Here is a 19,442-nt window from a genome sequence, read left to right as displayed (position 1 = left end):
GCTGCATTTGCTTAATGACTGGAGTTCCCTCCCTGGAGAGGTAACCTCAGTGCAAGAGGTTACCCCAACACCATCTGGAAGGAGGGTGTCAATTATGGGAAGATTTCCCTCTGCTCCTCTTGGTGTCACTAGGTATAACCCTAGGTAACTCGGGAGGGTGGAAGATCACGAGTGCCGATGAAGCCCTCCTGCTCAGGCCTCAATGAGCCAATGTTCCTCCATGTTAAAAACTTTGTGTAACCTAGTGTAACCTAATATGTTAAGAGCTGTAAAATGTAATGTCAGCAGATAGTTTTCTGATTGTAACAGCCAGTTCCCTGCTGTGACATACTGGAGCTAAACTGAAGCAAGTTTCAAGGCCGCTTTTAGATACAGCATACATGTCTCTGCAGCAGAAAGGGGGAGAGGGAGGGGAAGACAATGGAGCGTGTGAGAAGAGAATGCTGCAGCCGGACAGAAGAGGGAGGGGAAACGGGGGATTGTTAGTCAGCAAGAAAAGTTCTCATGGAATATAAAGAAACAGACTGCTTGTTTTAGCTGTGCTTGATTTGAGGAGTCAGCCTCTCTGCACCACTTTGAAATCTCAAATAAACTTTGCTTGCTTCTCCACCCTGGTGTGTTTATTGGCGCTACGCACTCTTGAGCGACGAAGCACTGTTGCTTGCCTCGGGCACCCTCTGTGCCTGCAACAGTTTTGGCGTCCCTGGGTGGGTTTCGAGGCTAAAATCAGCCTTGCTTGGACCCCTCTTGGCGGCTGATGGATCGCGGCGATGACTGACGCCCAGTGCACACCGGTGACTTCACCGGGGGCCTTGGCGGAGACGCAGTTCGACTAACCTCGGAGGGCACAACGATGCAACACGCTCGAGTAGTGGAGAAACAGTTAAGGGCGACGATGAGAAACCGGTCCCTTGGATAAGGTAGGAACAGTCCAGTGGTCTGGATTTTTGCCTGCTAGGACCTCGGGATTCCCAGTGTCACCCGAGGATACGGGGCAGGGACAGAGTACAGGCAGGGCACGGTGTACACCCTTAAAATACATTCTAGCAAATTGGAAAGTGTTTGAATCAGATCCACTAACTAAAAGCAAACTAAAAACTTCTGTATAGTAGACTGGCCTCAATATCAACTAGATGACCAGAAAAGGTGGCCACAGGAAGGATCACTTAATTATAACACGATCCTCCAATTACTCCTATTTTGTCAGCGAACGGGTAGCTTCTGAAGCTGTTTGTATGGAGAGCTCTTGTAAAAATCCCCCACCATAGCTCCTGTTTTTCCCCCTGTCTGGTGGAGTGCAAGGATTTAAAAGCAGGTTAAAGTGCAGGGACAAAGGAGTGACCTGTCTAGAAAGGAGAGACCCTATGTCCTAGTGCACTCTCTCCCTGTTGTAGCTAAAAAGCAAGATCAAATGAAGAAGGGTACTGGGGGCCAGTGTAAGTGACTGTTACCGGAAGACGCCCAATGTACCCTGTAAAGCAAAAGCTTATGACCAGGACTACTCTAATGCAAGCCCGGTAATTAGTGGATCTTTAGGAGGTCTGACCCATGGTGGGCTGACTCGGCCTGGCATCGTCAGGTGAGGAAGCTACCTGGGTCTAGGGATGTGTGTACCCATCTTCCCTCCCCCTTTCCTTTCTGTGTGGGCTACTGACAGTCTGATCATCTCACTGGATGCAATCAGAGTAAGCGGCGCCGTCTCCCAGAGACTAGCCAACACTCTTTGCTGAAGGGAGGTGTAGGAGGGTCGTGGCCATCCTCATTAGCCTCTCCTGTGTAAGTACCCTGTAGGAAAAAATCCTTAGTTATGAGCCGCTAGCATGGACAGGGTACCCTCCCTGTGTGTACGTGGAAAATGGGTGGGGGAACAGTCTAAACTTTCCACCTCACTCCCTAAGGGTACCCCTGCATATTACATGTATGTACATTATGGTTCAACAACCTGCAGGTATTTAGAAAATTGAAATATTTACACTTGTGAAAATCCATCTAAACAGTGCCCACTGGCAGGTACCTTCAGTCTAAATAAAATCATACATTGAAGAAGAGTGTTTAATCACCAAAAAGAGTCTGACACTGTGAGCAATTTGTCTATTGAGGAAAGGAACGGCTTAATTTAAAATTTGGCTTGGCCCAGGGATAAAAAGAAAGTTGCTCTGCGTTCAAGGTCAAAAATCAACACAGACTATGCTAAGTACAAAGAAAAACTGCTTTTGGCCCCACCTGGCTGTGAAGGAAAAAATATAGACAGAGGCGAACCAAAGGCAATACACATTACAGAACTGAAATTACATTTGCAAAGCTTAACTGTCCAGTAAAATCCAACAATCTGCCTTTGTGACCCCAGAGCTGGTGTGGCTTGGTGACACTGAAGAAGCCACAGGCAGCCGACCTGGACTGGAATCTCTGAAAGAGATGCCGCAGGAAATTCCAGGGTGTAAGAGAACAGCCCTCCAAAGAGCAGAAGCATGTTGAAAATTCTGGACAAGCTGTATACAGAATAATCTCCTGTCCACCTCTCCCCCTTCTCTGAACATTATACACAGAAGTGGCCAGTCTGAACAGACATGTGTGAGCATGAAAGGGGCTTAGGGCTTGGGGTATTAATGTTTTCCTTAGTGATGTGGGAGCGTTCCCAACACTCTCTGTTGTTGTTTTATTATTTTATTAATGAAGCTTAAAATTCAGTTATATGGTGTGTTTTCTTTATCTTCTCCCAAAGATCCTGTAGTGTCAGTCTGATGACCTGACACGAGGGATAGACTGGTAACAAAAATTTGTCACAGTTTGGTAAGTAATTAAGAAGGGGGCAGCCCTGAAAAATTTACACCATCTATTTGTTTTACCTTTGTTATTTTATCTTTGCTTTGCTTGGTACTGTTGGTGTTATATGTTGAAAACTGCATGAGTAAAAGTGAGTCCTAATAGAATTAAAAAACGCTATCTGGTTCTGGTTCTGTTCTAACCGGTTACTGTTGTTTTTCTGCTCTGTTCATTTGGGCATTAGGAGTGTGGACGAAACTGAACCTCTCGTTTGTAATTCCTCGAAGTGGAAGCGATGCGTGCGAGGAAGTTCTGAGGTCGAATTGAGATCCTTCTATCCCCTCCCCTGTAGCGGTCAGTGTATAGAAGTGGGAAAGTCTGGCTTAGACTGTAAGTTCCTCTGCTCTGTGTAATTCTCTTTTCTGTTTAAGTGTCAGCAGACAGATGTATGGGTCTCTGGGTAAACCCTCTCAAGGGGTTTGGATTATATCTTAAGTAAATGGTCTTTGCCCAATGGGCCATGTGTTTTTGTCCAGGTGACAAACCTCACGAGGGAGGACTGGGGTAGTCTTGTAAGTAAGAATGTTTAAGGGAAGAGACCAAGAGGGGTGGGGGTAGTTAAAAAGCCCACCCTCCGAGCTAAACTGGTAGTGGAACAAGTTGGTGCCCATGGAAGAAACAGTTCAGCAAAAAAAGCAGAATAGGGCCCAGGCGGGCAGACAACAGACAGAGAAATTGGAAAAGAGGTTGAAAAACTTTGAGGGTGTAGTGAAAGAAAAAAGTCAGTAAGTGTAAGCATGGGGATTTCAAATACCCAGGACTTACTTGAAATGGTAAGTTAAGTTAATAAAAGTGGCTGTTGAAAGACAAGCAAGTAATTTAAGAAAAAGTAAAAAGTTAACTCTGTAGTTGCTGAAGAAAATAGCAATTAAACTTTGTAAAAATGCTAAAAAAAAGTTATTGGTGTCTATAAAATGTTTAAAAATAAATTCAGGCAAAAAATTATTAAATTGAAATCATTTAATTTGGCTCTGAAAAATTTAGTTGAATTAGCTAAGGAATGTATACAGTGTCATGTAATTAAAAACCTGGGCTGCCTATGAAACAAATACAAGAAAATATAAGTTAATTCCTCTGTTTTGCCTGAAGTCAACAAGGGTATTTGTATATTTTAAGCAATAATTGTCTGCCCAGAAGGGGTAGACCCCTGGTTGGTTTTTTTTTTGTCTTTCAAATAATCAAAGAAAACTAATGCCAGCTGAACAGCATTCTACATACCATGTATTTACTGGCACAATAGGAATTATGTTTTGTGTTCTATGTTCTGTCTTGTGGTGTTTTGTCTTGTGGCTGGAATTGTTGTGTTTAATAATTTCATAGAATAGTCTAGTTTAAAATCAAATAAAAAGGTTAAATTAAAATGCAAATACTTGTTTTGTTCAACTTGGAATACAAAGGGTTTGGATAAATCAGGAGAATGTGATATACTAAAGTCTAATGCATTTCCCTAAGTAAGAAAAAGAAACTTCATTGGTCAAACTGTTAATTGCAAAAATTGTTGTTAAAATTTGCATACCAACAGTCTTTGGAAGCAAAGACATGAAAAGTTAACCCACTCCTCACATTGTATATGGGATCTTTCTGGCTACCGCAGATTTCTAGCCAGAGGGCTGGGGAAGGTGGGAAGCTATTGGACTAGAGGTTGTAGAGAGTGAACTCCTCCAAGTGGGTGTGCTTGTCCTGGCTTGTTGCTCCAAAGTTCTGTAATAAGGTTGTTTTAGTAAAAGGGTATGTGTGGCATATATTAAATAATAAAACTAATATACTGTATAATAACAATGTGTAGGTGTTCATTGTTGGAAAAAAGGTGTATAAGTAAAAAGTAAAAGTTTCCTTTGCAGGTTAAAAAAAGCCAAAAAAAAAAAAGGACAAAAAACAAAATAACTGAAAAAAATATTTAGTTAGCAAGCTCAGGCTATAAATAAAACACTAACTCCATTCAAGGACACTGCTCACAGTTAAGACTTGGCTAACAACCAGAAAAAGAAGGGCTTAAATTTGCCCACGCAGCTATAAAATCTGCAAAACACTGCCAGGCACTAATAAAATGTGTTAGGTTTCTTTTCTCACAGGTAAGGAAGCACTACCCAAAAACCCTAGCAGCCATGCCACTCCTTGGAACCAGGAAACTAAATTGATGTAAAGGTCCACCAACAAAAAACTGCTTTGGCTCCATGCTAAAAAGGCCCTTATTAAGTCCTGCTGACTACCAACACTGCTGTAAAGTGCCAAAGGCTAACTGCTTGGACCCATGATTCTCACTGCAAAAAGACCCCTCCACCTTGGGAGAATTCTCCTATTAAGGTTTAGCCTATTTCTCCTTCTAGCTCCACTGTGCCTTCTGGACGGTAGGGAAAAAGTACAAGGTAAAGAGCTAGTAACCTCTCTGTTGTCCACTGACACATCTACTGTGCCTTTAAATTTTTCTAAAAAAATCAAAACCATTACAGGGTAATGTGCTGGTAACCTTTCCCCTGTAGAACGCTAAACCACAACTGTTTTGGAAAAGAGAAAAAAAAGAAACACTCAAAAATTGCATAAGTCTGAAAATTCCTGACTAAAAAGAACATTAAAAACTAACCTTGGTTAAAAAACAAAAAATTATACACTGGCGGGAGAACATTTGTGAAACCTGTGCTTGGGAATGTGGTTTAATTGAAGCTTGGGGTTTATTCTACAGGCTGCGCCCTGTGTCCTGAAAAGTAACTAATAATATAACCCTCCCCCCATGCTATTAATGTCAATGCATTTTAAAAGTACCTGAGAGTAGTTAAATAACAGGTGTATTATAGTACTACATCAAGAAAAAATGGTATTAAATATAACTAAGGCTGGAAAGGCATTTCAGTGGGATCTAGTATGTTTAGAAATTCGGAATTTCCTGAATAACTAGTTGATGGCCATTCGAAGTAATCTTAATTACCAGACTTGGCCCACTGACCTTACAGACGCATCAAAAATACCATCTAATCTGTAATCATAAAGACATACATGGACACTTCCTGAGTGAAAGTGTGGCTTCACGGAGGGGGGGAGGGGTGCGCCTGTATAGGAAATAAATGCTGTACTTATGTCCCAGAAAACACACACAATATTAACAAGCACATCCTGTCAGCCAAACACTTTTAAACAGTAAAAGGCCCAGGAAAGAAAACCCGCTATTTCTAAATTCCTCTGAGACTGGTTACCCAACCTGGGAGGACTAAGGGGAGGCATTGTTCGCCTCCTGCTCACTGGTGTGCTGTTGTGTATTGTTACTCTCCTCTTGCTTGCTTGCTGTAAAGCACTCCAGCTCCCTAGAGCTTAATTGCTTTTTGTCCTTAAAGTATTAAAAAACTCAACCAAAAGTTTGTTTAGTGTTCTCAGAGAAGAAAGTTGTTGGTGTCACTAGGCATAACTGTAGGTAACTCGGGAGGGTGGAAAATCACAAGTGCCAATGAAGCCCTCCTGCTCAGGCCTCAATGAACCAATGTTCCTCCATGTTAAACACTTTGTGTAACCTAGTATAACCTAATATGTTAAAAGCTGTAAAATGTAATGTCAGCAGTTAGTTTTCTGATTGTAACAGCCAGTTCCCTGCTGTAACATACTGGAGCTAAATTGAAGCAAGTTTCAAGGCCGCTTTTAGATACAGCATACATGTCTCTGAAGCAGAAAGGGAGAGAGGAAGGGAAAAGACAAAGAAGTGTGTGGAGGAAAGAATGCTGCAGCCGGACAGAAGAGGGAGGGAAAATGGGGAATTGTTAGTCAGCAAAAAAAGTTCTCATGGAATATAAAGGAACAGACTGCTTGTTCTAGCTGTGCTTGATTTGAGGTGTCAGCCTCCCTGCACCACTTTAAAATCTCAAATAAACTTTGCTTGCTTCTCCACCCTGGTGTGTTTATTGGCGCTATGCACGCTGGGCAACGAACCACTGTTGCTTGCCTTGGGCACCCTGTGTGCCTACAACACTCCCACAGACTGCTCTCCTTCCCTGGGACTTTCATCCTCCTCAATAGCACAGTGGCTGTCTGACCGGAGGTGGGAGAAATCTACAAGTATCCCGGAAAGCCTCATCAACATACCTCCTTGCTTCCCTTAGGGTCTCCAGTTCCAACATCCTGGCCTCCAAAGCCTCCATGCGGTCTCTGAGGGCCAGGAACTCCTTGCACTGAATGCATACGTAAGCCAGCAACCCACAGGGCAGGTAATCATACATGCTACATTGAGAGCAATAAACAGGCTAGCCCCTACTCTCCTGCTGGGCTTCTGCCTGCATTCTCTCCTACAGATACCTAGGTTAACAACAGGGTTTGTGTTTCAACCAAGAAGTTTGTATTATAGCTTAAATGGTTTAAAGAATGGCAAGAGAACCTCGCCTCCTTCCCACTCCCCTTCCAAACTCCGTCACGAAACTCTCCTTTAGCAGCCCTGTTTGCAAAGCTTCCTGGTCGCTTGCTCACTGCTTTACAAAGCTCTCTCCTATCATATACCTCCCCACTCCCTGCTGTGAGCCACCCAGGACAGGGGGATGGGAGCACCCCCAGGACCCCAGCCCTGACTCCTGCACCCCCTCCCACATACCCAGCCCTCATACCCCATGCTCTGACTCCTGCACCCCCCCACACATCCTCACCCCCACTCTGAACACCAAATATGGGAGCTCCTGCACACACACCCTCACATTGCCATCTGCATCCCTCGCACCAAATGGGAGCTGCCCCAAGTAAGCACTCCACACTCAAATGTCCTGCCCCAACCCTGAGCCCCCTCCTGCATCCTAAAACCTGGCCAGACCCTGTACCCCAATCTCCAGCCTGCTCCTGCACCCTCCCTCCCAGACCCTGCACCCCCTCTCACACCTCCAGCCCTTTCTCTTTCACTCCTCTCAAAAACACTCCAGTTCCCTGCCCTCTCTGATTCCTGCAACCACCCATAACCACTCCCCTCTCCAGCCCCATGCCCCTCACATACCCCCGAACCCTGACTCTGCACCCCTCCCAGAAGCCTCCGGCTAACCCTGATTCCTGCACCCCCACATCCCCACCTGCATTGCTTGCATGAAACAGGAGCTGTCCCAGGTAAGCGCTCCACACCCCAACCACCTGCCCCAGCCCTGAGCCCCCTCCCACACCTTAACTCCTGGCCAGCCCCTGCACTCTAATGTTTAACTTTTTCTTTTTTTTTTTTTATAAAGGGCTCTTATCCAGAGCGCTTTACAATAGTTAGCGAACAGTACAAACAATATTTGGAAAGATCATTACGTGGTGCAATGAGACGCTCAGCGATTTTCAAGTGGTCTGTGGAAAACTCAGACTACAAAAACAATCAAGGGACCTCATTTACTTCCTATTACTTATAGGAGGAGGAGGAAGAAAAAAAAGAAAAATAGGGGTGGGAGGGAAATGAGAGAATTTTCTTTTTCTTGCCTGTGTCCCAAGGAGGGATCCCTAAAATGGAGCTGAGCACAGGGCCCCACTAACGCTAAATCTGCCACTGAGCTTCCTTCTCTGGATACCCCCAACCAGTATTCAAGGACACACGGACTGTCTGTGTGATAAGTAACCCTGGACAAGCAGCTCTGACTCCAGGAGCCTGCTTGTTACACCCCAAGCATAATTGTGGTCTGGGTGGAGAAGGCTCAGGGTCTGAGAGGTCAGGGGCAGGAAGCTTCTGCTGATTATGCTGCACCTAATCCTCAGTTTTACTTGAGCAAACAGGAGATATTTGACATCGTGCGATACGGCTCATGCGCTCTGTTCCCAAAGTGTTCTGCAGCAGGGGAGGGTCTCTGGTAGTGTGTGTGTCACTGGCATATTGGGGTGATGCTGAAACAGGGCAGAGTAGAGGTTGCATTTTGTGGCTGGCATGTACTATAACTCTTCTTTTCCCATTCCAAGAACTGAAGGGAGAGTAACTCTTACCCAGCGAGGTCACATTCTCATAGTTCTCCTGCATGACATCCCTGTAGAGGGCTCTCTGAGTGGGGCCCAGTAGATCCCGCTCTTCCCTGGTGAAATACACAGCCACCTCCTCAAAGGTCACCGGCCTCTGAAAAAGCAAGAGTCCAACACTCAGTACCTGCTGCCCCACTCACAGTCCCTCTGTACATGGGGGACAGGAGCCAAACAGAAACTCTGGGTAGATTGCAGTCAGAGTCCCATTCCCACCCTGCTCAGAGCATCCAGGAAACACCAGGGGGAGAGAATGAAGGCAGAGCCCCTCCTCTCTCCTAGCAGAGCCATCACACACCTACTAGCCACAGACTGATTCAGGAGATGGAGCCCTTAGCAGAGTCCAGAGACAGCTCCCTGGTAGGACGCCCAACACCCTCCCCATTCTGAAGAGCTGGATGTGAAGGGAGGAGAATCTCCCTAAGCCTCACAGGTGTGTGCCCCCTTCATATCTCACCACTGGTTAGTCAGGTCGGGCTCCAGCACTATGAGGCTGGTCAGTTTTCCCAGACCCATGGAGCTGGGTTATTTTCTGCTCCACAAAGAGAAAGTTATTCACCTTGCAGTAACTGAGGTTCTTCGAGATGTGTGTCCCTGTGGGTGCTCCACTCTAGGTGATGGTGCATCCCGGTGCTGTCAATCAGAGATTTTCGGTAGCAGTGCCTGGCTGGGGCACACGCACCCAGATGGTATCTCCTGTCTAGTTGGAATCTTCCTGAGTGCGTGCGCCCCACACCCTCCTCAGTTCCTTCTCTACCATGGAGCATCATACGAGTACTCCAAAGTAGAGGGGAGGAGGGCGGGGAGTGGAGCAAACACAGGGGGACACATCTCGAAGAACCTCAGTTACTGCAAGGTGAATAACTTTCTCTTCTTTTTCGAGTGCTGTCCCTGTGGGTGCTCCACTCTAGGTGAATGTGTAGCAGTACCCACTAAGGTTGGTGGGACTTTGGAGATGCGGCAGGGAGTATTGAAGATAGTACTGTATGGCCTACTATTGCGTCTGCCGTGGTGTCTTGCATGAGAGCATAGTGTTTTGCAAACATGTGTTCAGATGACCATGTAGCCGCCTTGCAGATATCAGGAATGGGAACGTTGTGTAAGAAGGCAATGGATGCAGACCTGGCTCTAGCGGAATGAGTTCTAATGTTATCGGGCGGTTGAAGATTCTTCGCACGGTAACAGGATCTGATGCAGTCAGAGATTCACTTGGATAGACGTTGTTTAGAGACAGCTATGCCCTTTGTTCTTTCGGCAATGGAAACGAAGAGTCATGGAGACGTGTGAAATGGTTTAGTCCATTCTAAATAAAAGGCAATTGCTCTCCTCACGTCGAGAGTATGCAGGGTTGCTTCCTGTGGAGTTTTGTGAGGTTTGGGATAGAAAGTAGGTAAGTATAGGTTGGTTGAGGTGGAAGGTTGACACCACCTTAGGAAGAAATTTAGGATGTGGTCTCAAAGTGACTATCTTTGGAGAAGATTGTGTAGGGAGGGTGGGCCATGAGGGCACTCATTTCACCAACTCTCCTTGCTGATGTTATGGCAACTAGGAAAGGCACCTTCATGGACATATGGAGGTGAGAGGAGGTAGCCAACAGCTCAAATGGAGGTTTCATGAGGGCATGAAGTACGAGATTAAGATTCCATATAGCCACTGTTGGATGAATTTCAGGGTAAAGATTTTGCAGGCCAGCGAGAAAGCATTTAATGGTAGGGTGTCTAAAGAGTGAGTACCCATCCAATAGGTCACGGAAGGTGGTAAGTGCCGCCAGGTGCACTTTGATGGAGCTGATCGAGAGTCCGTCTTGTTTTAGTTTCAGAAGATAGTCTAGAATGTTAGGGAGGGTCATATTATTGGGTGCTAAATGGTTACGCGAGCACCAAAGAGCTAAACGTCTCCACTTCTGAAGGTAGGTTTTATGAGTGGAGTCTCTCCTACTGTGCAAGAGGACATGCTGGACCTGCTCGGAACAGGCTAGTTCATGGGTTTGGAACCACGAAGGAACCAGGCTGTGAGGTGGAGCTTTTGGAGCTGGGGGTGAAGGACTCGTCTGTTGTCCTGGTAAAGGAGGTCTGGTCTGTTGGGGAGAGCCCATGGGTGACGGGAGGACATGCAGAGAAGGTGAGGGTACCACGTCTGTCTCGGCCAAGCCGGGGCAATAAGGATGACCTGGGCCTTGTCGTCTGCGATCTTCCGAAGAACACTGTGTAGTAGAGGGATAGGTGGGAAGGCGTACAGAAGGCAGTTGTTCCACGGGATGACGAATGCATCCCCTAAGGATGCAGTCCCGAGTCCCGCCCTGGAGTAAAACGGAGGGCATTTCCGGTTTCGAGTCGTGGCACAGAGATCTTTGGACAGCATGCCCCAGTGGGAGAAGAGCTGTTGGAGTACGGTGGGGTGCAGTTCCCATTCGTGTTCCATCGAGAAGTGTCTGCTGAGTGCGTCGGCAGTCGTGTTGTGACAGCCTTGTAGGTAGGAAGCGATGATCTGTATTCGATGTCATATGCACCAATTCCATAGTGGAATGGCTTCCATGCAGAGGGAATGTGATCGGGCTCCTCCTTGTCTGTTTATGTAATACATACCTGCTATGTTGTCTGTTAAGACTCGCAGGTATTTGTTCTTTATGAGGGGAAGAAAGAAAAGGCATGCTCTTCTCACTGCTCTAAGCTCTAAGAGATGTGTAGATGTGTCTCTGATGCAGACCACCAGCCTAGTGCCCTGTGTTCCCCTATATGTGCTCCCCAAGCAATCAGGGAAGCGTCCGTGGTGAGCATGAGCGTTGGGGATCGTTGCTGGAAGCAAACCCCTGTGCAGAGGTTTTCTGGACTTGTCCACCATTGTAGAGAAGTTATAACATGAGATGGAGGAGTTAGCAACATCCCTAAGGGATGTCTGCTGGGTTTGAAACTGGAGTTGAGCCAGCCCTGGAGGCATCTCATATGTAGCCTGGCGTGTTGAACGACGAAGGTGGTAGCTGCCATGTGACCAAGGAGCTGTAGGCAGATTCTTGCTTGCGTCCTGGGACGAATAGAGAGCATACGTATGAGCTGCATGATAGCGAGGAATCTGTTGTATGGGAGCGAGGCCCTGCTCTGGGTTGAGTCGAGATGAGCTCCAATGAATTCAATCTGTTGCGTAGGTATCAGGGTAGATTTTTGAATGTTTATTTGGAGGCCTAGGCTGTGAAAAATGGAGATGGCGAAGCACGCAGCTTGAAGTGTCTCGCCATAGGAGTCGCCCCTGGTGAGGCAATCGTCCAGGTAGGGGAAAAATGTAACCTCGTGTTTGCAGAGGAGAGCCACAACCATGGCTAGGGTCTTGGAAAAAACTCTTGGAGCTGTGGAGAGTCAAAAAGGGAGAACTCTGTATTGGAAGTGATCCTGACCGATTGTGAATCGTAGGAAGCGTCTGTGAGCTGGATGTATTGATATATGGAAGTAAGCATCTTGTAGGTCGAGGGCTGTGAACCAGTCCCCTTGATCCAATGCAGGTATTATTGTGCCCAATGTGACCATCTTGAATCTTTGTGTCCTCACAAATTTGTTCAGTTGGCGTAGATCTAGTATAGGCCTCCATCCCCCGGTTTTCTTCTGCGTTAGAAATTAATGGGAGTAGAACCCTGTCCCTTGATGTTGCGCTGGCACAGGTTCCACTGCGCGTAGTTGCAGAAGGTGTGCCACTTCTGTGCGAAGTAACTGTTTGTGAGAGGGGTCCCTGAAGAGGGATGGGGAAGGGGAAAGGGTAGGAGGGTAGGATATGAACGGGATGGAGTAACCGGTCCGAACTATTTCAAGGATCCAATGGTCCTGTGTAATACGCTGTCAAGCATGTTGGAAATACTGGAGGCGGTGGCCAAATGGACAAGTAAGAGGTGGAATCAAGGGGTGGCCATGCAGACCCTCGACCAAAGCTTCAAAACTGTTGTTTATTGCCTGGTGGACGGAAGGTGGTGGCTTGATTTTGATTTTGTCTGCGTTTGGAAGGTCTAGTACGATTCCTACTTGCGTCATATGGTATGGATTGAGGGCAATAGTACTGATGTGTGCGTGGTCTTTGGTATGGTTGGCATCGTTGTCTCCTGGGAAGTGATGGGTGAATGCCCAGGGTGCGCAGTGTCACTCTCGAATCTTTCATGGTGTAGAGGAGTTCATCAGTTTTTTTTTAAAAGAGTTTGTCCTTATCAAAGGGCAGGTCCTCCACTTTGGTCTGGAGCTCTTTAGGAATGCCTGACGCAGAAAGCCATGAGAATCTGCACATAACCACAGTAGTTGCAGTGGTACAGGCTGCTATGTCCTCCGTGTTTAGGGACGCTTGTAGGGCCGTTCTGGAGATTAGTTGTCCCTTAGACAGGATTGATCTGAAGTCTGCTCTTCTGTCCTCTGGGATGTATGAGGCAAATTCGAGAAGCTTATTATAATTATCAAAATCATAGCTGGCGAGGAGAGCAGAATAGTTTGCAATCCTGAACTGTAGTGTAGAGGATGTATAAACCTTGCGGCCCAGGACAGCAAGGCGTCTAATGTCCTTGTCTTGTGGGGTTGGTCGATATTGTGACTGTTAGTTCGCTGTGTAACTGCATCAATGACAAGAGAGTTCAGTGGTAGATGAGAAAACAAGAAGTCTGTGTCCTTTGCAGGAATGTAGTATTTACGTTCAATCTTCTTACAAGTTGGTACTAGAGAACCAGGGGTTTGCCAGAGGGTGTCAGCTGGCTCCACAAGTGCTTCATTTATAGGGAGCGCGATTTTTGAGGGTGCAGACGGTTGAAGAATTTTGAGGAGTTTGTGCTGATTCTCCTGAACCTCTTCTAAGGGGATATCCTGACTGATTGCAACTCTCCTGAAAAGCTCTTGAAATTGTTTGCAGTCGTCCACGGATGGTGGAGGGAAGATGGCTTCATCTGAGGCTAATGGAGAGTTAGGGTTAGGCAAGTCAGGATATGGTGCTTAGCTCCCGGACTCTGGAGGGGGCTCAGGCACCCTGGAAGTGGATGGAGGAGGAGATTGAGGCACCGAAGGAAGATGATTGGTAGGAGGATTCTGCCACGGGTATCACTGAGGCCAAGGCATGGGGTAGGAGAACCCAGGCACCGCCCATGGGGGGGCGACGTAGGGAAACTGAGGCTGTTGGGCTTGAGCTGTGACCTGAGGTGGTAAAGGTACCTGTGGAGGAGAAGCAGGAGGGGAGAACTCCGCTTGCTGCTGTAGCTCAAGGTCACCATCGGTGAAAGCCAGTTCAGGTGGAGAAAGTGGCAAGTCAAGAAAGGAGTCCTCTGTGTCTGGGAGTGGAGAGTGAGGCTCAGGCGGCACTAGAAGGTCACTTTGAGTGAGAAGCTGTTGTTCCTGGTCTCTAGGCTGATCTATGTCTGCTCTCTGCACTAGTTCTTTAGTAGGAGAGAGTGGCAGAGAGTGTCCTGCTGTGTTGAACCTAGAGGTGCCCTGCAGGGGGTCTGCTGCTGGTGTGCGGGCAGATGAGTGGCTGAGTGCTGACCCTCTTCGCGGTGCTGAGGATGATAGCACTGTTGGCACCGCAGCTATTTTTATCGCTGAGGCAGAGCGCGCTGGGGGCACCGCGGCCACTTTTAGCGCTGAAACTGACCAGGCTGTAAGTGCCGTGGCCATTCTGGGTGTCTGAGCTGAAAGCGCTGCCGGCACCGCGGCCGTTGTCGGTGCTGAGGAGGAACGTGGTGCCGGTGCTGTAGCCTTCCTCGGTGCCGAAGAGGAGTGAGTTGTCCGCGCCGCAGTCGTTTGCAGCGCTGAGGGGACCGAGTCAGTAGATGCCTTCCCCGCGCGGGAGGTCTGCTCCCTGCCTCTAAGCTCTGCCAGAGTGGTTCCTGAGGCATTAGGAGAGGCTGAAACAGCTGTCTTTCGGGCTGTCAGCACAGGGGTTAGGGATCTCACCAGAGACCCCCTACCCTTGTTAGAGTCTCGTCTGTGAGACTGTTGAACTTCTTGTCTCCACTCCAGGGAGGGTGAAGCAATGCTTCTCACCAGTTCCGATCTGGCTGGGGAGCGTGTGGGAGCAGGTTCTACCTTTCCCGTCTCCGACAGCGGCTGCAGGGATTTTTCCATCATGATGATCTTGAGGCGCATATCCCTGTCACGACGAGCTCTTGACTTGAGGCTCGCACAATGGAAGCACTTTGCGGGGATGTTGGTGTCCCCGAGGCACTTCACACATTGAGAGTGGCCATCTGAGTGTGGCATGGAGTCCTGACAGGAGATGTGTCTTTTGAAACCTGAAGGTCCTGGCATTATGAGTTAGAGAAGAGACACTCAATGGGAGACAAGCCTGAGGGTTTGTTTTTTTTAACAAAGTAACTAACTATGTAACTATACTAAAGGAAGGGAAACAACTGGGAAATAATTAATAATTATTTCTATGTTGTTTGTTACTGTTTCCTATAGAGATCAGGGAAGAGAAAGTAGTACTGCCCCGAGTCCCGTCTTCAGCCGAGGACGGTTGAGAAGGAATTGAGGAGGGTGTGGGGTGCACACACTCAGGAAGATTCCAACTAGATGGGAGGTAGCATCTGGGTGCGTGTGCCCCAACCAGGCACTGCTACCGAAAATCTCCGATCGACAGCGCCGGGACACACTGTCACCTAGAGTGGAGCACCCACAAGGACAGCACTCGAAGAAGAACTAGAGCATTTCCACTGCCGAACCTCATGGGTCTGTTCCTAGAATCTAGGCCACTTATTAAATAACTCCCAGCAGGTTTAGCACACCTCTGTCCTCCTCCCTTTCTCCATCGTGTGCATTTCCTGCAAACCTTCTCATCTCTGGTGTATTTGCTGTCCCTCTCCCTCCTGGAGGAACCCAGCAGCAACCCCCTGATAATACCTACCTGAACTGGCTCCTCTGCAGCCATTTCTCTCCCGTGTCCAACAAGAGGACGGGATGAACTGGAGTGAAACATGGACATTATTCCGCAGCCTGGTAGGGTGAGAAGGGCAGTTGTGGAGCTTTCAGAACAGGCTTTAATTCATTTCACAGCATGATTCCCCCAGGCCCTTTCCATGCAGACAGACACCCTAGAGTCTGCCGTGCTGAGAAAAGACTTCATCTCTTTGTACAGTGTAGACCTAGCCTCTTCTGCCAGGCTAAACCCATAGAGACATTTTTAACCTCCCTTCTCCCTCCACCCATCCCATAACAAAGTCTCTAAACACAAGGCTAGAAAAAAGCAGAACCAAAGGAGTCACTGTGGGGGATTCCCTCAGACACTGACCCTATGACAGCCACAACCCAGCAGGGGGAATATGGAGTCAGGAACTGGATTTTCCTCTGTCTGATTCTCATCTTTTCTACAGGAAAGTGACTATCCAGGGTGCAGCAATACATCTTTCTGGGCAGATCAGAGATCTGGAAATCTTTCTCCAAACTCTTCTCTCTCATTGCCCCTTTCAATCTCTCTTTCTCCTTTTCCCATCTCCTCTCCCTGCCCGTCTGGTAGGAAAGTCCCATTCCTGGGTAGTTTGCTCCCCCATGGCTGGACTTGCTCCTGCAATTGCCAATGGGATGAGAAATGAGGGGACTCTGTTTGTGCACAGTCATTTTAAGGCCAGACCCCAGCATTGTCCCTTCGTTCCTTTCAGTTACTTGGAATCTGGCTCAGAATTTAGTATTAACAGGGCCCAGGGCTGCCCTAGGGGGCTATGACAGCTGGAGAAAGTCATCCCCTGGGCCAGGCAGAGAACAAGCTTTAATTAAGGTCACTTCCCAGCACACAACCCCACTGGGGGAACAGCAGCTGCCAAATCTGGTCTCCCAGATCACAAAGGAGGCTGCAGCATCTGACCCAGGAAGCTGAACCCCAATATCTTCAGCAGAGAGGGATAGAGCATTTGAGCAGCTTCCCTCCTTTAGCTCTCTGGGGAGAGCAGTTAATGAGAGCCCTTCCTCACAGAGAGAATTGCTAACCTCATTTGCCCCACTGTCCATCTGGAGTCACTCCTTGTCTTTCCATATAGTGACTCTGGATTAGCATTGGTCTCAATGAAATCAGATTTCAGAAATGAGTCCAGAATGCTGTGGAAGAGACCATTGTGTGGCAATGCTGACCCCCTTCCCACCTCCCTCAACCCCCAGATTGAGAACAAGGACTGGAGGCACAAATTTTCTAAACGGAACCAAAAGTTCCTGCAGTTGTCAAAAGAGGAGAAAAGCAAAATCTGTGATTTCACACTAACAGTGTTTGATAAGTGGATAGAAAGTTATCACAGTGACATGGCACGTGACTTGGGAATATCGGGTAGTGCTTGGAGCCAGGACTTTGGCACAAGTTGATCAGAGAGAAGGATCATGGTTAGTTGAAGTTCGCACAGCCAGGAGCCCACCAGATATTCCCTGGGACCCAACACCCAGAGTCCCTGGCCAGGGACCCCAGATACCCCTCAAAGCCCCAGCAGCCAAGGAATCCCCACCAGACCATGACTGTCAGGTTGGGAATCCCAAAGGGTTCCCCCCACCAAGAGCCCCCAGCAGCCAGGGACCCACCTACTGGGAACTCAGTTCCTCACTGCCTGCCTAGGACCCGCCCCCACACCACCACCAGCAGGATCTGCCATGCCATTTGTCTGAGAACCCCTCCTCCACCCAGCAGGACCCCTTGATGCTTTACAGTGGGACCCCTCACTCTGCTTGCCTGGCATCCCCTAACCTAGCGCTGGGGACACTCTCCCCCAGCTCTGTGCACTGGGCATGGCAACAATCCAAGGAGCCAGCTGGGGAAGCCCAAACAGAGCCCCTGGCACAGAACCAGGCTCCCTCTAACCCCCTGTCCCGCCTCCCCAAGAGACACCCACCCCTGCTGTTCTGCAGCCACCAGGCCCCCAGCGATACCCACCTCCAGGACCCATAGCCTCAGAGATGGGCACATCACAACCACCCCCTGAAACCCCAAACCTCCACAACCCACCAACCTGACTAGGGTACCCCCTGCCCAGCCACCCAGAGGCCTCTCCCTACCACAATGCCCCTTCAGCTGAAATCTCCCCACACAGACACCTTCCCCACCTGTGCAAGTGTTACTTCACCGAGTGTGAGAAGTAGATAGAAAGTTAATACCACCCCCTGCTGGCCAGTCACACAGGCAGAGGGAGCCCTGGGGGATGCCTCTTTAACAGGACAATGGAAGGCCTGGAAGGAAAGAAAGGTAAGAAATGTACGTGGCCTGTCACTAGCAAATAATGGTCACCATGGATCCACCTTAGAGGTGGCTACATCTTAGCACAGGGGGAATCAACCCCTCACACAGACCCTTTGTCATGGGGTTTGGGATACTTCCGGACCCCGCTGCAAGCAGAGCGATGACCTCATTCTGTGCCAGCTGGAGAAAAGAAAAGGGTCCAATCAACCCTGCTGTTACCAGCTAGGAACCACTGATCCCCAAACAGAGGGAGGCCTCTGGCTTTGATGTGTATTAAAGATGTGGCTGGTCTCTTTCATCAGCAAACATTTTAATACAAGTAAAGGGAGGAAGAAATGGTTCTCAAAGGAGAGGGGAAAGATCAACACCAGGAAATTTAATCCCCTGCAGCCTCCAGGATGGAGAATGATTCAGGGCAACAGGTTTCCTCCAAGAAAGGAGAAGTTGCTTGGATTGAGGAACATGGGAAACAGCCCCAAACATGCATTTGTATCGGGGGTGAGAGGCAAGTGGCACAAACAGGGACAGGATTCAATTAACTCCCCCCCATTCCCCCATCCACCACTTTCCCCCTGGGGAATTTCCTGGCTGCACAGAGACAATTCAACCCCCTGCCTCGTCCCACTGACCTTCCGCCCCTCGCAACTCCGGCTTCTCCCCCGCACATGGCACTCTGGGGGCAGTCCAAAGCCCTTTGAATCCCGGCCCATGGCCGCTGATTGCCCCTACACAGACCCCTGCCCCAACTGCCCCCTGAGGCCCGCACCCCCTAACATCACTGATCCTTGTCCCCTAATACCCCTCTCTCGGGACCCCTGCCCCTAACTGCCCCTTGGAATCCCAGCCCCTATCTAAGCCTCCCTTCTCAACTGCCTCCTCCTGAGACCCTCCCAACTTTCCCCCAGGACCCCACCCGCTACCTGTCCCCTGATAAACCCTTGGGACTTCTGTGCCTATCCAACTGCTGTCTGTCTCCTGACTGCTCTCCTTAACCTCCACCCCATCCAACCCTCCCTGCTCACTGGCCCTTGACTGCCCCCCGGAACCCTCTACCCCTTCTCCAACCCCCAGCCCCCTTACCATGCCACTCAGACCAGCATGTCTGGCTCCGCACAGCTCCAGATACATTGCTGCCATTCTCCCCCACAGAGCACACAGCCACGCCCCCTTCCCCCCAGCACCTGCCTTCCAGATTTGAACACCTCAAAATTCAGGAGTGCTCAAGCTCAGTTTGAGCAGCTATTACTTCATTTCTCCCCAATCAAATACACTGATCCACTGTAATCTGTTGTCGAAAAAGTAGGACAAAATTGAGCAAGAAATGCTTATTACAGGGGTCGGGAACCTATTGCACGTGAGCCAATTTTGGATGGCACGCCGCTGCCTGCTGGGACTCTGTGTATCATTATAAATCCTGCTGATGCAGCAAGCTCCGGGGTCTGCGGTCTCACGCCGGAGCACTGGCCAAGCGCAGCAAGCCGCCGGCCCCTCTCACACCTTCCCCCAGAGCCCTGCCACCGCCCGCTGGG

At 48.7% G+C, this 19,442-nt stretch overlaps 1 protein-coding gene across 1 annotated transcript; it reads right to left on the bottom strand.

Moving 5' to 3' along the window:
- Nucleotides 1-12,431: 12,431 nt before the first annotated feature.
- Nucleotides 12,432-18,763, bottom strand: LOC115640029 (proline-rich protein 36-like). The gene is made up of 3 exons (XM_030542904.1): nt 17,781-18,763; nt 15,610-15,698; nt 12,432-15,007 (listed from the first exon to the last, which is right to left on the bottom strand). The coding sequence occupies exon 3, from the start codon at nt 14,964-14,966 to the stop codon at nt 13,812-13,814; it is 1,155 nt and encodes a 384-aa protein (XP_030398764.1). The 5' UTR covers nt 14,967-15,007; nt 15,610-15,698; nt 17,781-18,763; the 3' UTR covers nt 12,432-13,811.
- Between the last annotated feature and the right edge of the window lie 679 nt (nt 18,764-19,442).

The sequence above is a fragment of the Gopherus evgoodei genome, unplaced genomic scaffold (assembly GCF_007399415.2).
Source record: "Gopherus evgoodei ecotype Sinaloan lineage unplaced genomic scaffold, rGopEvg1_v1.p scaffold_178_arrow_ctg1, whole genome shotgun sequence".
NCBI lineage: Eukaryota > Metazoa > Chordata > Testudines > Testudinidae > Gopherus > Gopherus evgoodei.
The sequence above is the reverse complement of the archived record's forward strand: the minus strand, read 5'-3'. Positions and strand labels throughout refer to the sequence as shown.